Source organism: Patella vulgata, chromosome 1, assembly GCF_932274485.2.
Source record: "Patella vulgata chromosome 1, xgPatVulg1.2, whole genome shotgun sequence".
Classification (NCBI taxonomy): Eukaryota; Metazoa; Mollusca; class Gastropoda; family Patellidae; genus Patella; species Patella vulgata.
Window position 1 is genome coordinate 14,769,155 of NC_065879.2, and position 21,325 is coordinate 14,790,479.

The window sequence follows — 21,325 nt, forward strand, 5'->3', positions numbered from 1 at the left end:
CGTGTAACACAACTGTTACGTCTATGGAAAATTTGAAGATAAAATTGTCTATTTTTATTTGAAAACTGCTTTAATACGAGTGATATTGCAATTTTTTTAACATTCAAACATAAAGCCATTTTGTCTATGGAAATACAGAAGATTTGAAATTTTGGATCGCTTGCATGAGAGCTATTTGAAATGTTTACAGACTGAACGAACTCTGTAAAGCGTTTGGCAAGTATCTCCAACCGTAAAGCCAATTCCGATCCCTGTGAAGCGTTCACGTTTAATTGCCGAATCAAAATGCATCTTTTAAGAATGGCTTTTTTTTCAAACATTTCTATTAATTGTAGTTTTGTTTTTCAGGGTTGTATATCAGCGTGCTTTTAGAACAGTATTTCGTATGAGAATAAATGTAAAGTTAGAGCCTAAATGTTGTCCTGGTTGGGAAAGGTCGTCACCTCATGAACATGGCTGTTTAAAACGTAAGTGTGTGTGTTTACATTGTTGTAAGGCAAATGAGGAGCAAAAATGTCCGTCAATCGATGCGCAATGTATAGTTATAAAGAACAATTAGAAAAGGTCGAAAATGTGACTATGACCGTACTATATAATCAAGGAACCGCCTCTGACGTTTTCACAGCCATCTTATAACGTCATAACAAAGGGCATTCTTCCTATCTCGCATTGGTGTGCTTGCGAGAATGAAATGAAATGCGGACTAACCTCATAGCTTTTTGCACCGGCTTGGGAGAATGACCAAGGTGGTCCGTCAATTTTCCAAAGAGCAAGCATGTCGTCTGTACTCAAATTGACAGAGCCTTAAAGTGTCATCTCAAGAAGAAGGTTAGCAAGAATACCAAGTGTATGGGACCAGTTCCCGTTTTCAAAAACATTTAAAGAATCAAATACACTTCACTACAAGCTTATTACTTTTCTGCCCGGAGTCGATTAATGCCAGTAGATTTTTATATAGAACACGTGTTTGTCGTTTTAAAAGAAGAACAGTGTTTATATTATCGCATTATTTATAACTAATAAATCTATATTTTTATGTGCGCGGGCGATAACTTCCGAGAAAAATTAAATATTTATGTAAACTATTATTAAGGTGACGAGAGGCAGATTTCCGGCATACCTTAATTTATAACATTACTTTAATAGTAAGAACAGGGGCGGGGAGCACATCACCCACTTGCGAACACGTAAGAGTGCATGTAAAAGAACAATTTGAAGTTGGATTACGTCATTCACAGCACCTTGCTTGGTTCTGAACAGGAAAACATTAAACCCCGTATCATTTCCGCGATTACGAGTGCAAGAGGGGTGGTGTTTGCCGGGAAATATTGACAACATATTATTATATATTGTGTCTGTATGTGATCATGGCTGTATCAGTGACCCAATAATTCATGAATTATTTATGTATTGTTGTATTTTATTTTTTAGCTATATTTGGACTGGGTTGTATCCGTACCAAAGTAGCAAGACCCAACAATTCGTGAATTACTAATGTGTTATTTTATTTTTAGCTAAATGTGGACTGGATTGTATCAGTAACAAAGTAACAAGACCTAATAATTCGTGAATTATTAATGTGTTATTTTATTTTCTAGCCATATGTAAAGATGGTTGTATCAGTGGTACCTGTACAGGACCCAACACCTGTTCGTGTAAGGAAGGGTGGACCGGTATAAACTGTGAACGAGGTAAAATCAAATTTACATTAATGCTGGGACTTCACTACAATGCTATATGGAGTGGAAGTTTTTTTCGTTATAATATCACTATAATGCTCATGTTACTTTCCAATATCTATATTCGAGCTTCTCTATCTCAGATCCATGGTAGTAGGTAGGGTCAAGACGATTTAGCCAATATCCAATACTACCCAATATCATCCCATACTCAGCCAATAGAGTCTAAAACAAGAATTTGATTGCCCGATGCTTTATCAAAAGCTAAATAGTGTCATCTATTTATTCTTTGATTGACAACACAGCCTTATTATGTATCAGTGTTCGATGTGTGAAGTTGAAGATATTGTCTTGTTAGACATGTTATGTCTAATGTTTAACCTATTATGTCTAATAATGTTTTATCAGAGATTTAAGTGTGAAGTATGAAGTGTAGTCTAATAAAGATATGATAGTATTTAAATATATATCTTTATCTTCCAGATGTTGATGAATGTGAGGGAAAACATGGCTGTTCACAGGAATGTTTAAATCAGCAGGGAAGTTATGAATGCGCCTGTTCTGATGGCTTCACCTTAGCTCCAGATATGAAAAGTTGTACATGTAAGCAATTGATGACATTTTCAGTAGTGGAAACTTCAAATTATATTCCTAACCAGGCATATATACGATGTAGACATGGGATTGAAAAATATATTGGATGTCATGGAGCATGGAGGCCCAATGTCAAGTACACTGATCGACTAGTCGATCGGATGGGAAAAAACCGTAGCCATGTGTGCACAGTAGTGTGCACGTAAAATAACCTTTTCTTTCTTCAGTTGGATGTCATGGAGCATGGAGGCCCAATGTCAAGTACACTGATCGACTAGTCGATCGGATGGGAAAAACCGTAGCCATGTGTGCACAGTAGTGTGCACGTAAAATAACCTTTTCTTTCTTCAGTTGGAATTCGAAATAAGAATAGGAACTTTGGTGGCGTGCACGTAAAAGAACCCTTCCCTTTTCTGTTGGAATTTGAAATAAGAGTAGGCACTTTGCACACTGTATGGCGTAAGTCGGTGCAGAAAAGTGGGATTTTTAAACAATATTGTCTCTATTTCAGTTTGTGTCCTTAAAATCTCTCGTCGGATTAAAATATCAATTTTATATTTTTTATAAAAACAGAAATATTTCATTCTCAAATAAATAAATATTTCAGTCTCAAATAAATAAATATTTCAGTCTCAAATAAATATTTCAGTCCCAAATAAATAAATATTTCAGTCCCAAATAAATATTTCAGTCCCAAATAAATATTTCAGTCTCAAAAAAATATCAATAAGCTCCCTTCATTATGTCAAATTCGACTTTATGTTGTTTTGCAGTTTGTATGTCGTGTACTAAAGAATATCGAGAAATGCAGGATACCATAGGGACGTTATCACGTAAAGTACGTTCTATAGAAGACGTAAAGATAGGTAGACCGAGTGGAGGAGAAAGGGCTATGAAAGATATGGCTATCTCAATAACAGAACTAAAAGCGAAGGTGACAACGTTGGAAAAAGAAAAGGTAGGGCAATAGCTACATTACAACGTCTATCAGGAATATTTCAGATTTTAAATTGTTGATCAGAAACCATTAATAATGAATAGATACGATGTGATGTTACCAGGAGTTGTCGGGTTCGATCACGGTATTGGCCACTGGCAACCCAAGTTCCTGCGCAGTCTCCTCTTGACAATGATGCAGAACGGAGGACGTGTCGACGTGAACGTAAAATAACTCTTGATATATCCGGGTAAAATTTCCGTCATAGTACACTGTAAATAAAGTTTATATTATTATTATTATTGTCCCCCGCCTTTCGAAGAAAGCAGGGGACTATTAAAATGGGTTCGTCCGTCTGTCTGTCTGTCTGTCTGTCTGTCCGTCTGTCTGTCCGTCACACTTTTTGGGACACAATAACTCTCTTCCTAATTGAGCTAGAATGTTCAAACTTGGTATATGTGTTTATTAGGTCAATGCCTTGATGGAGTTCGAAGATGAGCATTTTCCGCTTAGGGTAAGCAGAGATAAGCAATTTGATTGGTTGATGCTTTGGGACACGATAACTCTCTTCCTAATTGGGCTAGAATGTTCAAACTTGGTGTATGTGTTGATTAGGTCAATGCCTTGATGGAGTTCGAAGATGAGCATTTTCCGCTTAGGGTAAGCAGAGATAAGCAATTTGATTGGTTGATGCTTTGGGACACGATAACTTTTAATTGAGCTAGAATGTTCAAACTTGGTGTATGTGTTTATTAGGTCAATGCCTTGATGGAGTTCGAAGATGAGCATTTTCCGCTTAGGGTAAGCAGAGATAAGCAATTTGATTGGTTGATACTTTGGGGCACGATAACTCTCTTCCTAATTGAGCTAGAATGTTCAAACTTGGTGTATGTGTTGATTAGGTCAATGCCTTGATGGAGTTCGAAGATGAGCATTTTCCGCTTAGGGTAAGCAGAGATAAGCAATTTGATTGGTTGATGCTTTGGGACACGATAACTTTAGTTCTAATTAAGTGAGATTGATGAAACTTGGTGTATAGTTTCATTACAGTAATACCTTGACTAAGTTTGATAATGAGCATTTTCTGCTCAGGGTAAGCAGAGCGATACGCAATTTGATTGGTCGAGACTTTGGAAAACAATAACTCTCCTACTTTGATTGTTAGACTATAAGTAAAGATATACTGTTTGATTGTTCAATACTTTGTAAAAGATAATTTGTGATAAATTTATATGTGTCCTCTAATTATTTTCCTATTTCGGCGGGGGACATCAGCCTCACTGTTGGCTTGTTATTATTATGGTGTATGTCCGTCTTTATTAGCCCAGTCGGTGCATAAAAGTAGGACGTTAAACCCTATTTCATTTCATATAATATTGTATATTACCTAACCATATAAAGTCATATACTATTGTGTATTTATTATTTACATATATTCTTAAAATGAAGTAGGGGATATTCAGAAACAATACCTACGGAAAAGCACTGCTGTTTTTATTAGAGGTAACCAGTGCATGTTAATAACAGGCCAATTGCCTACACATGAACATAAATAGTTCATATGGGCGGCTTATCTGACGGCCCCATTTCACTCACAAAGAGATACACTGTCAAAAGTGAAAATGGACGTTTTTGATTTTTATCCTAATAATGAGTAATTGCTCCACCAATCCTCAAACATTCAGCAATTCGTCGTGGCATGCTCCTAATCAACCGTCCAATAACGATTTGGGACAATCTGACCCACTCCTTTTGCAGTGCCACGGCCAATTCTTGCAGTGTTGTCGGTTGACCTTGACGTCGACGAACACGTCTCCTGATCAAATTAAACGTAACACACTAAAGCAAAGATACACTAAACAGTAAATCTTATGCAAGAACCGATAGGAAGCAAACATGAATAGATAGACCAGCACGCGGAAGTTTTCATCAACCCTTCTTGAAGTGTCAAATTTGACAATGAACCCCTCCCACCTGTATGGCGCTATTGCGTGTCGCATGTGCAGCTCAGTGGTTCTGTTGGGGCGATAAGTTCTTCATCTGTGAACATACTCTCAAAGCATATCAAGTGTCCATGACTATTTATCATATCACAACCTGCATAATTTTTTGCATTTCAATATCCCCTACTTTTTTTGAAGAGTATATTAGCTACCTATATACGGTCATATAATATTGAATATTACCCTATATATGTTACTGTTCTACATTTCAGAATATGTTGATGGGGAATTTAACACATCTAGAAAAGAATTATAAAAATGCTATGGTAGCCATGGACGAGATTAAATCCTTTACTCATCCGGCTCAAATACCAACAACAGCTAAACCTTATAATTTAAATCCGTATGCAGCTAATCCTGATGCCATGCCGTTTGATAGAGTAGCATCTTTAAGTGAACAGATCTCGTTACTAGAAGAACGACTGGAAGGATGTAAGTTACTGACTCTCTCATTACATTGGGAGCCATAGTGGCTAAGTGAGTAAGACGTTGGCTCGCTAGTCTGGAGGTCGCGGGTTCGATCCCGGTGTTGGCCGAAAAAAGTTTTCCGGCGTGGTTTCTCCATGTCAATGGTGCAGGACGGCGGCCTGACAAGGAAAGCTGTTTAGTCATTCGGATGGGACGAAAAAACATTCGTTAAAGATCACTTGGCAGTTGGAATTCGATATAAGAGTAGGCCGTAGTGCCTCTATTCGGGCAAAATTTCCCTCATAGCACACTGCGTGGCGTATGCCCGTCTTCATTAGCGCAGTCGGAGCAGAACAGTAGGACGTTAAACCACAATTCATTACATTTAAAGGTTCCTTTGAAATATAGTAAAACCAGGACGTCCGCTGTTCACTCCTGGTTTTGGCCGAGAAATTTCCCCGGATATTTCCCCATGTCAGTGGTGTATACGTGATTCGCCAAGTTGGGTGGGCTATTAGGCTAGCTCGCTTTTAATCTCACTTTTCGTTATCTTCAATTTAAAACTGGTATTCATTTGACATCTTTTATTGCAGGTACGTGTAAAGATTATGAAGATTATAACGGTAAACAACGCGACAGTTTTCGTGGTTAATCATGGATTACCCTTGAATCCCATTGTAGAGAGAGGACGTACAAAGTAATACGCAAATCATTGTTTCGGATTATAATAACTAAAAATCAAAATATTGCATAGCAAGAACAAGAGTGCGAAAAGTGTCAATGGTTATCGTTCGCAATATTTACATGTTGCATTTTATTTCATGTTTTATGTAAATATTAAAACGACTTGGAATGATTATAAAAACTTATAAGCGGCGACAAACCAGGATTTTCTTTCGGGTTAGAACGTTTTTGAATACAAAGTTTCTGATGTGGTCCTTCAAGTAATAAACACAAAGCAAACACGTGACATGGAGTGCGAAAATGTTGTTATTCACGAGATGGGAACGAAATGGTAACCGTGGCAATTAACATTGCTAGTCACGTCACGTCACGTTTGAAAACCCATTACAAAATATTGTGTTGGTATTAACCATGGTGATGGGGTGGTAGTAAATGACATTGCTAGCAATACCTCGTTGGATATTTCATTACATGTTGATATCAGTGTCCTTCGTCTTGTCTCAAGATATTTTATTACCTATCTTGAGCAGTTGTCTCAATTTTTCCTGACTGGGCTTGACTTTCATTATTGATCAATATATTAACAAATGTGAATCGATATTTAAAAATATAGATGAAGGGACAATGCTCTGTGGAGGACCTGTATAGCATATGGTATAATATATTTATAGAGAGCCTTATGTCGAACATCGATCAGCTACTCAGTACCTAGATACTTGAAGGATTGCCCTATCTTATGGAATTATTTCTGCAACATGTCATTCTGTGTATGCTGGATGGAATGTTAGAGATAGGAGCAATTGAGAAAGACAACGAGGACATTGTGACAATTTGATCAAGACTACATAAACAATTATATAGCTAGTTTATCCAATATTACCTCTACAACAATGTTCACCCAGTCTTGAATGGCCAGATTATATCGAGATATACCCATCATTATCTCTACCTCAAAACATCCTTATAGATATTATGTATCCAGATAACGACGTGGATCACCATGTGTTGATTATAAAGGAGAATTCTCAGATGGTATAGGCATTTTAAACCGTTATCAGAGTTTTGAACATTATTAGAGGTTTAAACCGTTATACGAGGTTTAAACTGTTCTAAGCGGTTTAAACTGTTATTAGAAGTTTAAACTGTTATTAGAGGTTTAAACTGATATTAAAGATTTAAACTGTTATAAGGGGTTTAAACTGTTATTAGAGGTTTAAACTGTAAAATGAGGTTTAAACTGTTTTAAGTTTAAACTGTAAAATGAGGTTTAAACTGTTTTAAGTTTAAACTGTAAAATGAGGTTTAAACTGTTTTAAGGGGTTTAAATTTTTATAAGAAGTTTGAACTGTTGTTAGAATTTCAAATTATATAAGAGGTTTAAACTATTAAACTGTTCTAGGAGGTTTAAACTGTTATTAGAGGTGTAAACTGTTCTAAGAGGTTTAAACTGTTATCAGAGGTGTAAACTGCTATAAACTGTTTAAAGGGGGTTTAAACTGGCCTAAGAGGTGTAAACTGCTATTAGAGGCTTAAACTGTTACTACAGATTTAAATGTTTAAGTTCTATATTTTGCCTGCCTTGTTGATATAATTGGTTTGGTGCAATGCATAAAGGCGGCTCGGTATAAATACTCGTGTACATCGGAATTGTTCTACTGAAATAAACTTTAACTTACATTGCTAACCGATTTGATACCCTTGTTCAACAACTGTTTCCGGTGAGCAAAGAGTGATGTGAGTTGGTAAAATAAATTTGCAGTAGCAGTAGTCATTGTGCAGAACTATATAACAATACAAACAAGCGTGAATTCATTCTAAAGAAAGAGATGTCAGGTGTTCTAGAAAGAGTTGAGATATATCGCCCACTCCTCACCCCCTCACGTTCAGGACACGTGCCAATGGTTTAGACAGGACTAGGGAAGTTGATAGCTACGATAATTAAATATAGTGCATCTTGTATATTATATTGTTGTTATAGCATTTTGTATCAGAATTGTTAACTTCTAGCCTATATGCATCGATACAAATGTATGAACAGCAAAGTTAGATAATGGTTGGTTGGGGCTAAGAGGAATAGTATAAACACGATAGTAAAGATACGATAATTAAATATAGTGAATCTTGTATATTATATTGTGGTTATAGCATTTTTAATCAAAATTGTTAACGTGTAGCCTATATGCATCGATACAAAAGTATGAACAGCAAAATTAGATAATGGTTGGTTGGGGCTAAGAGGAATAGTTTGGACCGGAAGCGGAAGTCTATAAACACGATAGTTATATATAGTTCCGCTTGGATATTATATAGTTGTTGTAGTATTTTTAATCAACATTGTTAACTTGTATATATGGATACACACGTATGTACAACCCAAGTTAGAGAATTGGTTGGTTGGGGCTAGAGTGAATAGTTTAGACCGGAAACGGAAGTCTATACATGAATCACCCATTCCAAAAAAAGGGAGTGTCACTGTTGCATTGTGGGAGATCGGTGAGCAAACTACTCGTAGGCCGCCATTAGCTTGCATTGGATTTTCCTGACCAAATTTCGATAAACGCCGATTTTACGTTAATTTTAGTGATGGGGGATATTTCATATGATGTGATAGAGACACAGATGGTTGATGCACGTAAAGAATACCTCAGAAAGCACATTCTGAAGTATACACATCGCAAAAAGGTAAAATGAAAACTCCAAAACAAGCAGCTGTCAAAATTTAACCTTCCTATCAATCAGCTGATCGCTGTCACTTTAGCAGGTCAATACTCAAACTGTGAGTGTACAGTGTTGCATAGAAATAAATAGCACAGGGTACATTAAGAATGCTTAATAAAAAAACATGTTTATTACGTTCAGTATTATTCATTTAAATATTTTAAAATTAATTACTATTATTACTTGTATGGTTAAGTTTTGACAGCTGTTTGTTTTGAAATTTTAATTTTACCTTTTTGCGATCTGTATACTTCAAAATGTGCTTTCTGAGTTATTCTTTACGTGCATCAACCATCTGTGTCTCTATCACATCATATGAAATATCCCCCATCACTACAATTAACGTAAAATCGGCGTTTTTCGAAATTTGGTCAGGAAAATCCAATGCAAGCTAATGGCGGCCTACGTCGTAGTTTGCTCACCGATCTCCCACAATGCAACAGTGACACGCCCTTTTTTTGGAATGGGTGATTCATGTATAAATGCAAGAGTTATATAATATAGTTCAACTTGTACATATAGAAAAGTTAGACATTTGTTGTGGCATTTTTATAATGTTTTTATTTACCAACGTTTGTGATGAAAACGACAAGCAAGTTCGGAATGTATATGTCGTATAATATATGATTTTGTATAGCATTAAAGGAGAAGCCCCAGATGTCAAATTGACGTTGGTTGAAAGCGGCTTTAATATGCAAATTAGATATCGAATTGTAGATCTGACGCTATTGAAATTTTCTTAGTTTTCGCTAAAATAAAAAGGGCGATAAAACTTAAGTCAACCATAAAGATGTCATTTCACAGACGTGGAGAAGTTATCACTTACTTATTGCATGTATATTCAGATATTTAACACCGTTTTTTACACTGGACCGAGCTTGTACGTGACAAGGAGTGTGGTCCCCTGTTAACCTCGTGAGTTTTATCTGGGTCCTCCTGTTTCCTCCCACTGCTAAATACCCAGCGAATTATTGAAATAGTGTTAGTCCCGAACTGACATAATTTGTGTCGAGTGGACGTCGAAAGCTATTTCCCTCTCTCCCACTTCAATATATCTTGGACACCTCATTAAATATTTCATATCACTGTGTGTTATATTTTATATTTGACCGCTATGTTCAAAGGTCAAGGGTCGTCGCCTCAACTAGGATATTGTTAAATCTAGCCTATATTGTTTCAATAATTATATATATTAAAAAACTGTTATTAGAAACTAACTAGAATTATGTCGAAATACTATTATTATAAATACGAGTATTATGTTGAAATATTATTATTAGAATACTAGAATTATGTTTAAAATACTATTATTAGAATACTAGAATTATGTTTAAAATACTATTACTGTATTAGAATACTAGAATTATGTTTGAAATACTATTATTAGAATACAATAATTATGTTTGAAATACTGTTATTAAGATACGAGAATTATGTTGAACAACGATTAGTAGAATACTTGAATTATGTTGAAATAATATTTTTATAAACACTAGTATTGTTAAATCTAAGATATATTTTTTTTGTATGTTATTATGCTGGCAATACTATTGTTAAAATTATAGAATTATATTTGAAATACGGTTATTATAATACATGAAATACTAATATTCGAATACTATAATTAGCATAAATAATTAAATTTTAGGTTTTTATGTGCTACCTTGTCTAGAAGCAGGATTATAGCGCAGATCAAGAGAACGATTTTTAATTTATTTTTCCAAAACTGATAACATAAAACCAAAAACAATAAAAATATGTGAATGGTTTTATGTACGCAGATAAAGTGTTGATGTATCGTGTTTCTGGTTCAATAACAGGACTGACAATGTGCCCGGAAACACTTATAAAATACATGTTATAAATAATTATAATCTACATATAGTCATCCTGTGTTGTTTTAACTACGTCATTTCCTGTAGACTAAAAGAAAGTAGTATGACATAGATCAAAGGGAGGTTTATTGTTTTCAATGACAAATAAACCTATACAGTTGGGTTCCATGCTTTTTCAAAATGCTTTCCGCGAAGTTGGGTAGGGGGCAGGGCGCCCGCGATATTATTTCAAACATTACAGGTGAGGTATGCAATTTGGAATATTTTCTGGCTAACTACCAATGAAAAGTACTATATTAATTCTTGAATTTCTCTCATTAGAATTAACTGACTTTGAACATTTCATATTTGGACCAATATGCTTTTTTGGTAATACACTGGAATCTGTCAATTTCAACATCGTACGGGATCGTTAAAATATGCCGGATTACACGGCATGGCGGAATACTCGATACCGGAAGTATTATTGTACCTTCGAATACCGGAAGTGTTGGTTTATTATTGTGTATCATCGTACGTAAGGTACATGTTAATTGTGGAAAAAAAATCAGCTTGTCAACGCTTCTGATCACCCTTTTGACGCTTGATAGTGGGAGGGGTGGGGGCCATCCGCTTCTCGTCGTAGATCTGGGAAATGTGATATTTTGTCCCATTTTCAACGTTATTCAGATCTCGATGGTCATCTAGATCACATTTACTGGATCAGCAGGTAAGCTTCCGTGGACCACACTACTGCAAAGTAATTATAAACAAATAAAATTTCCGAAGTTGATCACTTTTTAACGGAAGGTATGTGGCGGGAGAGTTCTCTCCGTAGAACAGCTTGAGCGATATAATACATGGAGTTTATGTAATTCGTTCCGTTCTTTGATCATGTATAACAAGAGTTTTGTATATTTAGAGATTAATATGTAGTAGATTGTAACTATTGTCTATAATCATATAATGTTAGTTGCTTTACCTTTAAATGTATCATAATGTGAATAAAGATTCTTGCTTATAATTACAGAGACATTCTTGTTTAAAGTCACTGGTTTTAAATCCATAGCTGTGGTGTATCAAAATGAAATGAAAGGACATAAAAGAGGGTTTAACGGCCGACTGTTCTGATCCTACTTGTATAATGAAGACGAGCATATGCCATGCAGTGTGCTATGAGGGACATTTTGCCCGGACAGCGGCGCTACGGCCTACTCTTATGTCGAATTCCAACTACCAGAGGATCATCTTTACGTGCACGCCAATGTGTATACAGGACTTCGGTTTTTCGTACCATCCGAACGACTGTACGTTGTCCCTTGCCAAGCTCTCTGTCCCAATCCACTGACAAGGAGGAATCACATCGGAAAAACCCGATGAACTGCCTCGGCCAACGCAGGGATCGAACACGGTAGGCTTACCTTAAGGTTACGCACCGAGCCCCCCCCCCCATCCGGCCCCACCCCACGTAGCAGACTACGTACAATATTGTGAAAGTTGAAAATCTGTCAACGTTATGAATCGTCTGCAGTAAATATACATGCGGGATTTTCGCAAATCTACGCTGAAATCAGTTGATGGGCCCTTGTAATCCGATGCAGCCAAATGACACATTGCCTATTAACCAATCTTTACTATATTTTACGTGAAACCGTTGAACTGTAGATTATTTCATGAAATCATTTTTATTATGGTTGGCGTTTATGGAGCAAATGATGACGTGTTTTAAGAATTTCAGTGGGAGAAAACATACCTTGCTTGCAGTGGTAGATGTGCAGAAAACCAAAAGATTTAAAAAAAAATAAAATTAAGTTTAGTGCCCTACTTTCCTACACAAACCTAGATAATGAAAACGGGCATGAACCATACAGTGTGCTATTAAAGGAATTTTGTCGGGATAGCGGCGTTTCCACCTACTCTTAATCAAAATCCAAAATGCTCGTCACTGATTTCACGGGCCATCGATCCGCTTTTCGTACCATCCGAACGCTATTTCTTGCCAGCTTTCTTCCACTTACCAAGGGGAAACCGAGAAGCTTCTTCAGCCAACACCGGTATCGAATCTGTTCTGTGATCCAGAGCTTTACCCATTGAGCTACTGCGGCTCCAGTGTTTAAGGACATACTATGATGGTAAGGGTTGGTGAGATGCAAGGGAAAGCACTCTGTTTATATTCCTGGTGGGTTAGACCATATTTACGTATGATTATTCCAATCTGTGTGAAGGGGTAGCATAATGGTCGAGTGGTACAACGGACTCCAGACTAAAACGGTTAATGGGTATCCCCTGGGTGCTGACAGGACGAAGCGCCCCCTCCCCGCTGATCCACCGGCGTACACGTTGAAAACTGCATTGCAAAATAGACTACTAATGTTTGAATATGGCGGTCATTCAGGACAGAGATTTATTCTCATCCTAGATAGTTCTCTGATCACACAATGGCGGAAAGGGAGAAAGGGGCAATAACAATGGAATGACACAATATTTTGAATTTATTTTTATTTATTAGCGTGGTAATAATTAACAGAAGCAAGTTATTAAAATATGGATACTTTTTTAATATCCATATATTTTACTACATGTAAATATGGTCAAAATAACGGACAAAAAAGTTATATGTTATATTATACTTATCAAAAACAGTTAAGCCATATGTACACCTAAACACTTCCTAAATATACAAAAAACAGACACACCAACGAACATTGATAATAAAAACATTGATGATATAAAGTACATCGTAAACTTGAGATTCGTTTTTCGTAGGAATTCGTATTTTTGCCAGGTAAAATTTGCCCAGGAACGTAATTATTTGTCATTCATATTTAAACCTCCTGACGCTCGTGCCCGGCTATATATGTGTTGTTTATGTTGCTAGAGGTCCGGGTAATTATGTTTTTTGAAAATAGTAGTTTTACTATTTCCGTTAATAAGTCATCCCAGTATTACATGTATATTGTACCCAGAAATGTTTACCTTTCTGAGTTATAATGAGCCTAGAAATGCTAACGCTTTTAGTAATACTAAGCCTAGCAATGTTAACCTTATTGAGTTATATTGAGCCTAGAAATGTTAACCCAGCTGAGTTATATTGAGCCTAGAAATGTTAACGCAGTTGAGTTATATTGAGCCTAGAAATGTTAACCCAGTTGAGTTATACTGAGCCTAGAAATGTTAACCCAGTTGGGTTATATTGAGCCTATAAATGTTAACCCAGTTGAGTTATATTGAGCCTAGAGATGTTAACCCAGTTGAGTTATACTGAGCCTAGAAATGTTAACCCAGTTGGGTTATATTGAGCCTAGAAATATTAACCCAGCTGAGTTATATCGAGCCTCGAAATGTTTACCTAATAGAGTTATATTGAGCCTTGAAATGTTTACCTAATAGAGTTATATTGAGCCTTGAAATGTTTACCTTGTTGAGCTATATTGAGCTTTGAAATGTTAACCTTGTTGGGTTATATTGAGCCTAGAAATGTTTACCTAATAGAGTTATATTGAACGATTTGATGTTAAAAACACTTGTATGAGCTTCCATTAACCATCTATTCTGCTTTAATACTAGCAAATATTTCATTTAGAACTTCAAAATCTGTTTGTTTTTCCGTCCGTGGTGGCGTCGGTTTCGGTGTTGATGTTTTCAATTTCTTGGGTTTTGGTCTGCCTTTTCGTCTTACAACTTCAACTGGTGGAGGGTCTATTTGCTCGAATTCCAGATTTTCTAGCCGTGTTTCTACATTGCTCTGAAAAGTCCTGAAATCTGTATACACCCTGGTCTTCAGGTTTGTCATATCAGATTCACAGTAACCTAGATAGAACAAAAAACAACCAACGTACATTAAAACTAGGTTGCCAGGCAATAAACATACGCATACAGCAGTCATGTCGTCCGCGCTGTCCACAAAGGTTGTTGCATAATTTTTTATTACGGATAATGGGGACATTCACAAGATAAAATATGATCATGAATAACAACAAGTGAAATAATTATCAAAATTAATTAAAGTCCTCCTGAACGTCCAGAAGTTTTTTAATTGACTTAAAGTTACAATTTCATATTTTCTAAGAAAGTCAAAGCATAATTATTTCTATGTCTTTTGCTCAATAGGTTGTCAACTCACTATTATATGATCGTATAGGTGTCATTCTCACACTTAAAACTCATTTACACCGGAAATAATAACAAAATTGCCTCCCAATTACCTCCCTTGTTTTCTATTCTCCACCATGGAGTAGTTATCTTCGAACGTTGGAATTTGAAGATGAAAATTATATTTTTGCCAATTTCTCAACTGGCAATAGTGAATTATAGGATTAATAGGATTATGCTTTAACAAGGTAGGACTATTTATAGATACCATCTATTTTAAGGCTTTATTTTAATAAATTTTAAAATATAACTTAAAAATATGAAATTGCAACTTTAAACTCCAGACAGTACTTACGGAAATCGTGGAAAATGAAATAAACATTGTGTATACATTTGGTAACTGTAGCAGCGCGGGAGTCCTTATAAGAGTTTTCAAATTGATGAAGAGTCGTAACTCCGATGGTTATATCGTTGAAAATCGTCAATAGGATTCTTCGTGTCAGGAACATAAACACTATATACCAATTTCAAGCCAGTAGGATAATACCTTTAGCCCCTGGAACATTTTTTTCCGGAAGGGTAGTACCTACCCAGGTATTGTCAAGAAAAGTTGGCAGATTGATATTGATGTAGACGAGAGGTGGTCAATATGTATTTGATATTGATGTTAGTCAAGCGGGGATGGGGGTAACTCTATATTTGTACTTACATCTACCGACAGCATTTTCTAATTTTTCTACTTGTCTTGTCAGTTTTATCAACATATCTTCTACTTCAGGGGTGAGAACTCCAATCTCTTCAGGCTCTCTAAAATCGGGTGTTGTGGCAATAATAGGTTGCGGTTTCCCGGGATACGTCAGTCGTTTCACCTTCTCTGTCATGGAAACCATACTCCTATTTAAATTACTCTAGAAGTAAAATTAAAGGAATTTATTTGAAAAGGAATGGCATGTATTAAAGTACAGGGGTACTCCATACTGCCAAGGAAGAAAACCACTCTTTACTTTTGACGAGATGGAACCATGGTAGCTCGATGGGTTTGCCGTTGACTCAGTAACCAGGGTGTCCTCATAGCATACTGTCTGACAAATGCTAATTTTCCAATCTGAATAAAATAGAGATCTATAGTTCGTTTCGGTTTTTTTATACTTTCGATGGACTAGACTACATGAAGATCTTACCGGTTTTAGTAGAAGGTCGCGACAGAGGTCGTATGAGCGGCTCTTGACCTTACGACGTCAGGCATTGATTAATCAATCAGCGTTGACGTTTCGAGTGGTTTACCCACAGTTCCGTGCATCGCACGCCAAGAAGTCCCCGTAACAGATGTTTTCATTGGCTAATCCCTTGTGCCATCCAGAAAGCAGGTATATATAACAACTCTTTCAAGTCCTAGTGTAGTAACGACAAGTAAAACAAAATTTTGAACTATTAAAAAACGAAAAGAAATAGTATCTGTGTTTTAATCAAATTGGTTCATATTCATTAGTCGGATTTTGCCGACAGGTAGGACCTTAAATCAAGTAGCATATCATCTTTAAAGAGATATTTTTCTAGAAATCAGCGTCAAGACGATATCACCATATCCAGTGAAAGCTTATCACCATATCACCAAATCCAGTGAAAGCTTATCACCATATCACCAAATCCAGTGAAAGCTTATCACCATATCACCAAATCCAGTGAAAGCTTATCACCATATCACCATATCCGGTGAAAGCTTATCCATCACTGCCTGGTGGTAAAGTAAATGTAATTCTGTTATTAGCTTACCACTTCCGTTTCTAGAATCTTGACCACGTCCTTTAGTCGAGTATTTTCTGCTATCATTATATCATATTCTTCTATACAGGACAAACAAACTGTAAAAAAACATAACCAATTTTATACACACTAGGGCACTGCGGGCAGTTGCCCGTGGGCCCTAATACCATAGGAACCCATGACAATCTATGTATGTGGTAACTTGCTGGTTTTGTTGGACGTACCAATACAATAAATATTATATGTTTAATTTGATAGACAATTTGTATTCCTTATTCCTGTGAGTGGTTGTGTAGGTAGGGGCCATTATACACTGCTTTGCCTGGGGGCATATAACGCTGTTAAGGCGACCCTGATATCGTGGTGTAACGGTAGATTTAACAGTATTTGATAAAGGAACACGTTTCGTATACAACGGAAAATATATTTCGAACTAGTCTTTTGTTTTCAAGAATCGCACATTAGTCTATTTCTATTTGCATACATTATCATATGACGTGAAAAACAAGAATTTATGCCCTCAGATGCAATGCCCAACTATTGTAACAGATTTAGATGAAGACAGACTCTAAGGCTATTTCTTTTGTCAGGTCACTCACAATATAAGCCCACACCCTTCGACTAGAGGAGGGTGGGGTGGGTCTATTTGTATCATTTCCAGTCTATTCAGATTACTCAGAATCAAATACAGCGTAATAATATCAGTTCTCTCATCCATTCGGAATATCGTACGTTTATTTTTTTAAATTAGGTTAAACTATAATGGCCTTCCCCTCATTGGCTGAATTCACTACTAAGCGTACCACCATACGCCCTCGGTATCTACAGCGGTATCGTTCCGTTCTACTCCAGTAACGCCTGGGTCCTTTCATGGGCTATTCACGAATTCAAATTATCTGTCCTTGATGATTGCTTTGGCAACGCAGGTTGTCTCTACGAACCAATCAAAAAGCAGCTTACATAACCATTCTTAGCGGCATATGTTCACCACAAAATGCGAGTTACTTCCTGTCGTCCATTCCCTTTCTGTTTTTGATTGGTCGTTAAAAATAGCACAATTACCAAGGAAGGATAATTTGACCATGCTTCCCTCCCGTGAATGTACCCAGGTGTTAGTGGAATAGAACGGAACGATACCACTAAGGATACCGAGGATGGTCACCATAATTATAGCGATCTTGTGAAAACTCAATATCTCCAGGGTACAACTGGCAAATATGCTCAAACGGTGGTGTTTAACAAACGCATATTGTACTGAAATCTGATTCAGATGGAGTCTATAATATTATATTATAACATAGTTGAGGACCGATACTGTAAAGTTAATATCGTTCAATTATGAACAAATAGCTTTTATTAAAACATTTCTAAGTCGTCATTTATGAAATAAATAGGTCGGTTCATAGGTTTCTTATGATGTTCTACTTACATTTACAAGTTTTGAGATCTTTTTGTAGGGTAAATCCTTCAAAACAAGAACAGTTATACCCGCCTGGACTATTGGTACAAACTTGTTGGCAACCATGATCACCCTTACACTCATCTTGATCTGATAAAAATATAAACATTTATTTGATGTATCCCAACAACATGATCACTCTTACACCTATCTTGATCTGATAAAAATGTAAACAACATGTATTTGATATACCCCAACAACCTGATCACTCTACCACCTATGTTGATCTGATAAATATGTAAACAAGGCAGCTGTAAGGGTGGTGTCCCCCCGCCGTAATCGCAAAATAAACAGATTAATTAATTGCACATATATCGTTTTCAAAAGTATCGAGTAATCAAACTGATTAGAGACTTTTGGCAAGCGTAATTTCCTGGTCCGTATCGCGTATCCGTATGGATTTTGCGTGTGACGTCATCAATGTCTGTGTATTTCTCATACGTGATACGGCACACGGATACGGCAGCACGTATGGAACGGCTTTCATACGGAAATGGTCCGTATAACACTGTCGTCTTTTTCCCGTCTTTTTTGCTACTTTTAGACGCTGAAATGTTGCATCATAGCGTTTTTATGAATCTGTGTGTATCCTAGAACACGAAGGTGTATATTTGATGTGATTTTAACAGTGATAACGACTGGAATTTAATCATCATTTTTGATGGGTTTTTCTCGAAATTTTCATATTTTTCCCGCCTGTCTGCATACTGGTTGATCTATGGGCTAAACTTTCTGAAATAATACACTAGTGAAACCAAAAATTGCTAAAATCTGCCAAAACTCTAAAACTACATTGACGCAACGTATCACGTATACGATACAGATACGGGATACGGATGGGAAAAATCCGCTTGCCAAAAGTCTCTATTATCTATGCTTAGTCTACGCATCAAATGTTCACGATAAAACTCAGTCAGGTTTTCACGTACCTAGCAGTGAAACTATACACTAAGTTTCATCACTCTCCGTCAGTTAGAATCAAAATTATCTCGTAAAGCTCAGACCAATGGAATTGCTCAGTTCTGCTAAGATTTAGCGAGAAATATTAATCATTGAACTCGGTCAAGACATTCGCCTAATAAACATCTATACCTCAATTAAAAGCAGAGTTGTTATGTTCCAAAGTCTCAACCAATCGAATTGCTTATCTCCACTTAACCTTAGTGGAAATTGCGCAAGATAGATCTCTGTCAAGGCATTCACCTAATAGACACCTACCTCAATTAGAATAAGAGTTATTGTGTTCCAAAGTCTCGACCAATCAGATTGAAGCCATTACCTTTGCCTAAGCAGAAAATGCCCAGCATCGAACTTTGATAAGGTATTGATGTAATGGAACTATACACGAAGTTTCACCAATATCACTCAATTAGAATGAAAGTTGTCGAGCTCCACAGTCTCAAATTGCTTATTGTTCTGCGTACCCGAAGCCGAAAATGCTCATTATGACACTTAGTCACGGTATTGATGTGATGAAACTATACGCCAAGTTTCATCACCCTCACTTAATTAGAACTAAAGTTATCGTGTATCAAAGCATCAACCAATCAAATTAATTATCTCTGCTTGCCCTAAGCAGAAAATGTTCATCTTAGAACGCCATCAAGGCAGTCACCAAATGAACGCCTATACCATGTTCAAACATTACGCCTCAATTCGAAGGAGGGTTATTGTGTTCCAAAGTCTCAACCAATCAAAAATGCTCATTATAGAACTCCATCAAGGCATTCACCTAATAAACACCTACATCAAGTTTGAACATTCCACCTCAATTAGAAGAAAAGTTATCGTGTAACAAAAGGTGTGACGGACGGACAGATGGACTCTTATCGTAAGAGTTAAGAGTTTTACATTATATAGTCAATAACAAGAATCTGTCGTAAGAGTTAAACATTATATACCCCAATAACAAGAATCTGTTTTAAGAGTTAAAAGGTGTCCGAGTTGACAAACAATCGTATTCGTTTAACATTGACACGCTGCAGCCGCATGCCGATACTCGTGTTGTCGGTTGCCGGAGTCATGGTGTACACCGGCGGTTCATTAACCAGGGTTTGATCGGTGTTTTCCGAGAAATATTTCTCAGGATTTTCCAGTGTGGCTTCCCGAAGTCCCATACAGACGTTGGACTGAACGTTAAAGACCCTTTGACAATTGCATTAGATAAAAGGTAAAAATTCTCCCCACAGCACTGCATGGCGTATTGCCGTCTTCATTAGGTCAAATGATGCAGAAATATAAGAAGTTAAATCCTGTTTCATATCTTTTCCTTTCTGTATTTTTTACTCCTGTTGCGTTCTTTAGATTCAATAGTTTAGCACTAAATTAGGTCAAATATGTTGCAAATACGTACCATTCTCACAACACGTTCCGTTCCAACCCTCGGGGCATGCACATTTACCCGGTTGATTACAATAACCACCATGTTCACACGGTTTGTCACAGACAGCTAGAAGAAAAATAAATAAATAAATCACTCCTCGCTCATAAAATATTTACGTAGGCTATTAAACATACATTATGCAAGAGCTAAATCTGCCAATTGCAGGTCTTTATTTAGGCCTGAAATGTTATCTAAATTATTAAATAGACATTAATTAACTTATCCAGACCATAATCAACTCTCGATATCATCGCTAGCCGGTGATATTTACTGGGTTATAATCCGATCAGCTGCTCAACGCTCATTCATGATCAAATCAAAAAATGGATAAACGAGATTATGTTTTTTAGCGTACCGACTTTAGTAATGATGACCGAGGCTAGGCCTTGACTGAAATGTTCAGCAAATTCCTTTTACATTATCTAGTTTTCAACTATTATAGCGAGAACTGCCAGCTCTTTATCTAATCTCCCATAATATATCTTTAAATAGGTCTAAACAGTCTTCATTGGCTGACAAGCTTGTAAATGTGAGACAAGATGGCATTCACAAAACATCTTCTGGTTTTGTTCCAGAGCGATAATTCAATTTAAAATGATCTCATTTTAGTTCACAAATATTTACAAGATTTTTATCTCATAAAAAAAACAATCGAAAGTAGTGCGGATGAAAACAATGTTCTAAACATATCAGATAAAGGAATGATGTCAAATCAGCTAAAGGAATGACGCCAACGGTTATAGTAATGTCGTCTAATTGGCTAAAGGAATGATTTCAATTCAGATGAATG

The 21,325-nt window shown here is 36.5% G+C and overlaps 2 protein-coding genes across 2 annotated transcripts in view; one reads left to right on the forward strand and one right to left on the reverse strand.

The window, feature by feature from the left end:
- The window catches only part of LOC126822052 (epidermal growth factor-like protein 7), a 44,180-nt gene extending 34,914 nt beyond the window's left edge, over nucleotides 1-9,266 (forward strand). Inside the window, exons 3-8 of the mRNA XM_056103190.1 lie at nucleotides 349-467; nucleotides 1,599-1,691; nucleotides 2,163-2,282; nucleotides 3,047-3,231; nucleotides 5,426-5,645; nucleotides 6,215-9,266. Of these exons, the coding sequence (XP_055959165.1) occupies nucleotides 349-467; nucleotides 1,599-1,691; nucleotides 2,163-2,282; nucleotides 3,047-3,231; nucleotides 5,426-5,645; nucleotides 6,215-6,273 (796 nt within the window). The 3' untranslated portion in view covers nucleotides 6,274-9,266. The remainder of the gene's footprint in view (nucleotides 1-348; nucleotides 468-1,598; nucleotides 1,692-2,162; nucleotides 2,283-3,046; nucleotides 3,232-5,425; nucleotides 5,646-6,214) is intronic.
- A 4,053-nt stretch (nucleotides 9,267-13,319) lies between these two features.
- Nucleotides 13,320-21,325, reverse strand: part of LOC126821857 (epidermal growth factor-like protein 7) — a 30,524-nt gene continuing 22,518 nt past the window's right edge. Inside the window, exons 4-8 of the mRNA XM_050550439.2 lie at nucleotides 20,506-20,601; nucleotides 18,123-18,242; nucleotides 16,703-16,791; nucleotides 15,639-15,837; nucleotides 13,320-14,647 (exon numbers count right to left, since the gene is read on the reverse strand). Of these exons, the coding sequence (XP_050406396.1) occupies nucleotides 14,385-14,647; nucleotides 15,639-15,837; nucleotides 16,703-16,791; nucleotides 18,123-18,242; nucleotides 20,506-20,601 (767 nt within the window). The 3' untranslated portion in view covers nucleotides 13,320-14,384. The remainder of the gene's footprint in view (nucleotides 14,648-15,638; nucleotides 15,838-16,702; nucleotides 16,792-18,122; nucleotides 18,243-20,505; nucleotides 20,602-21,325) is intronic.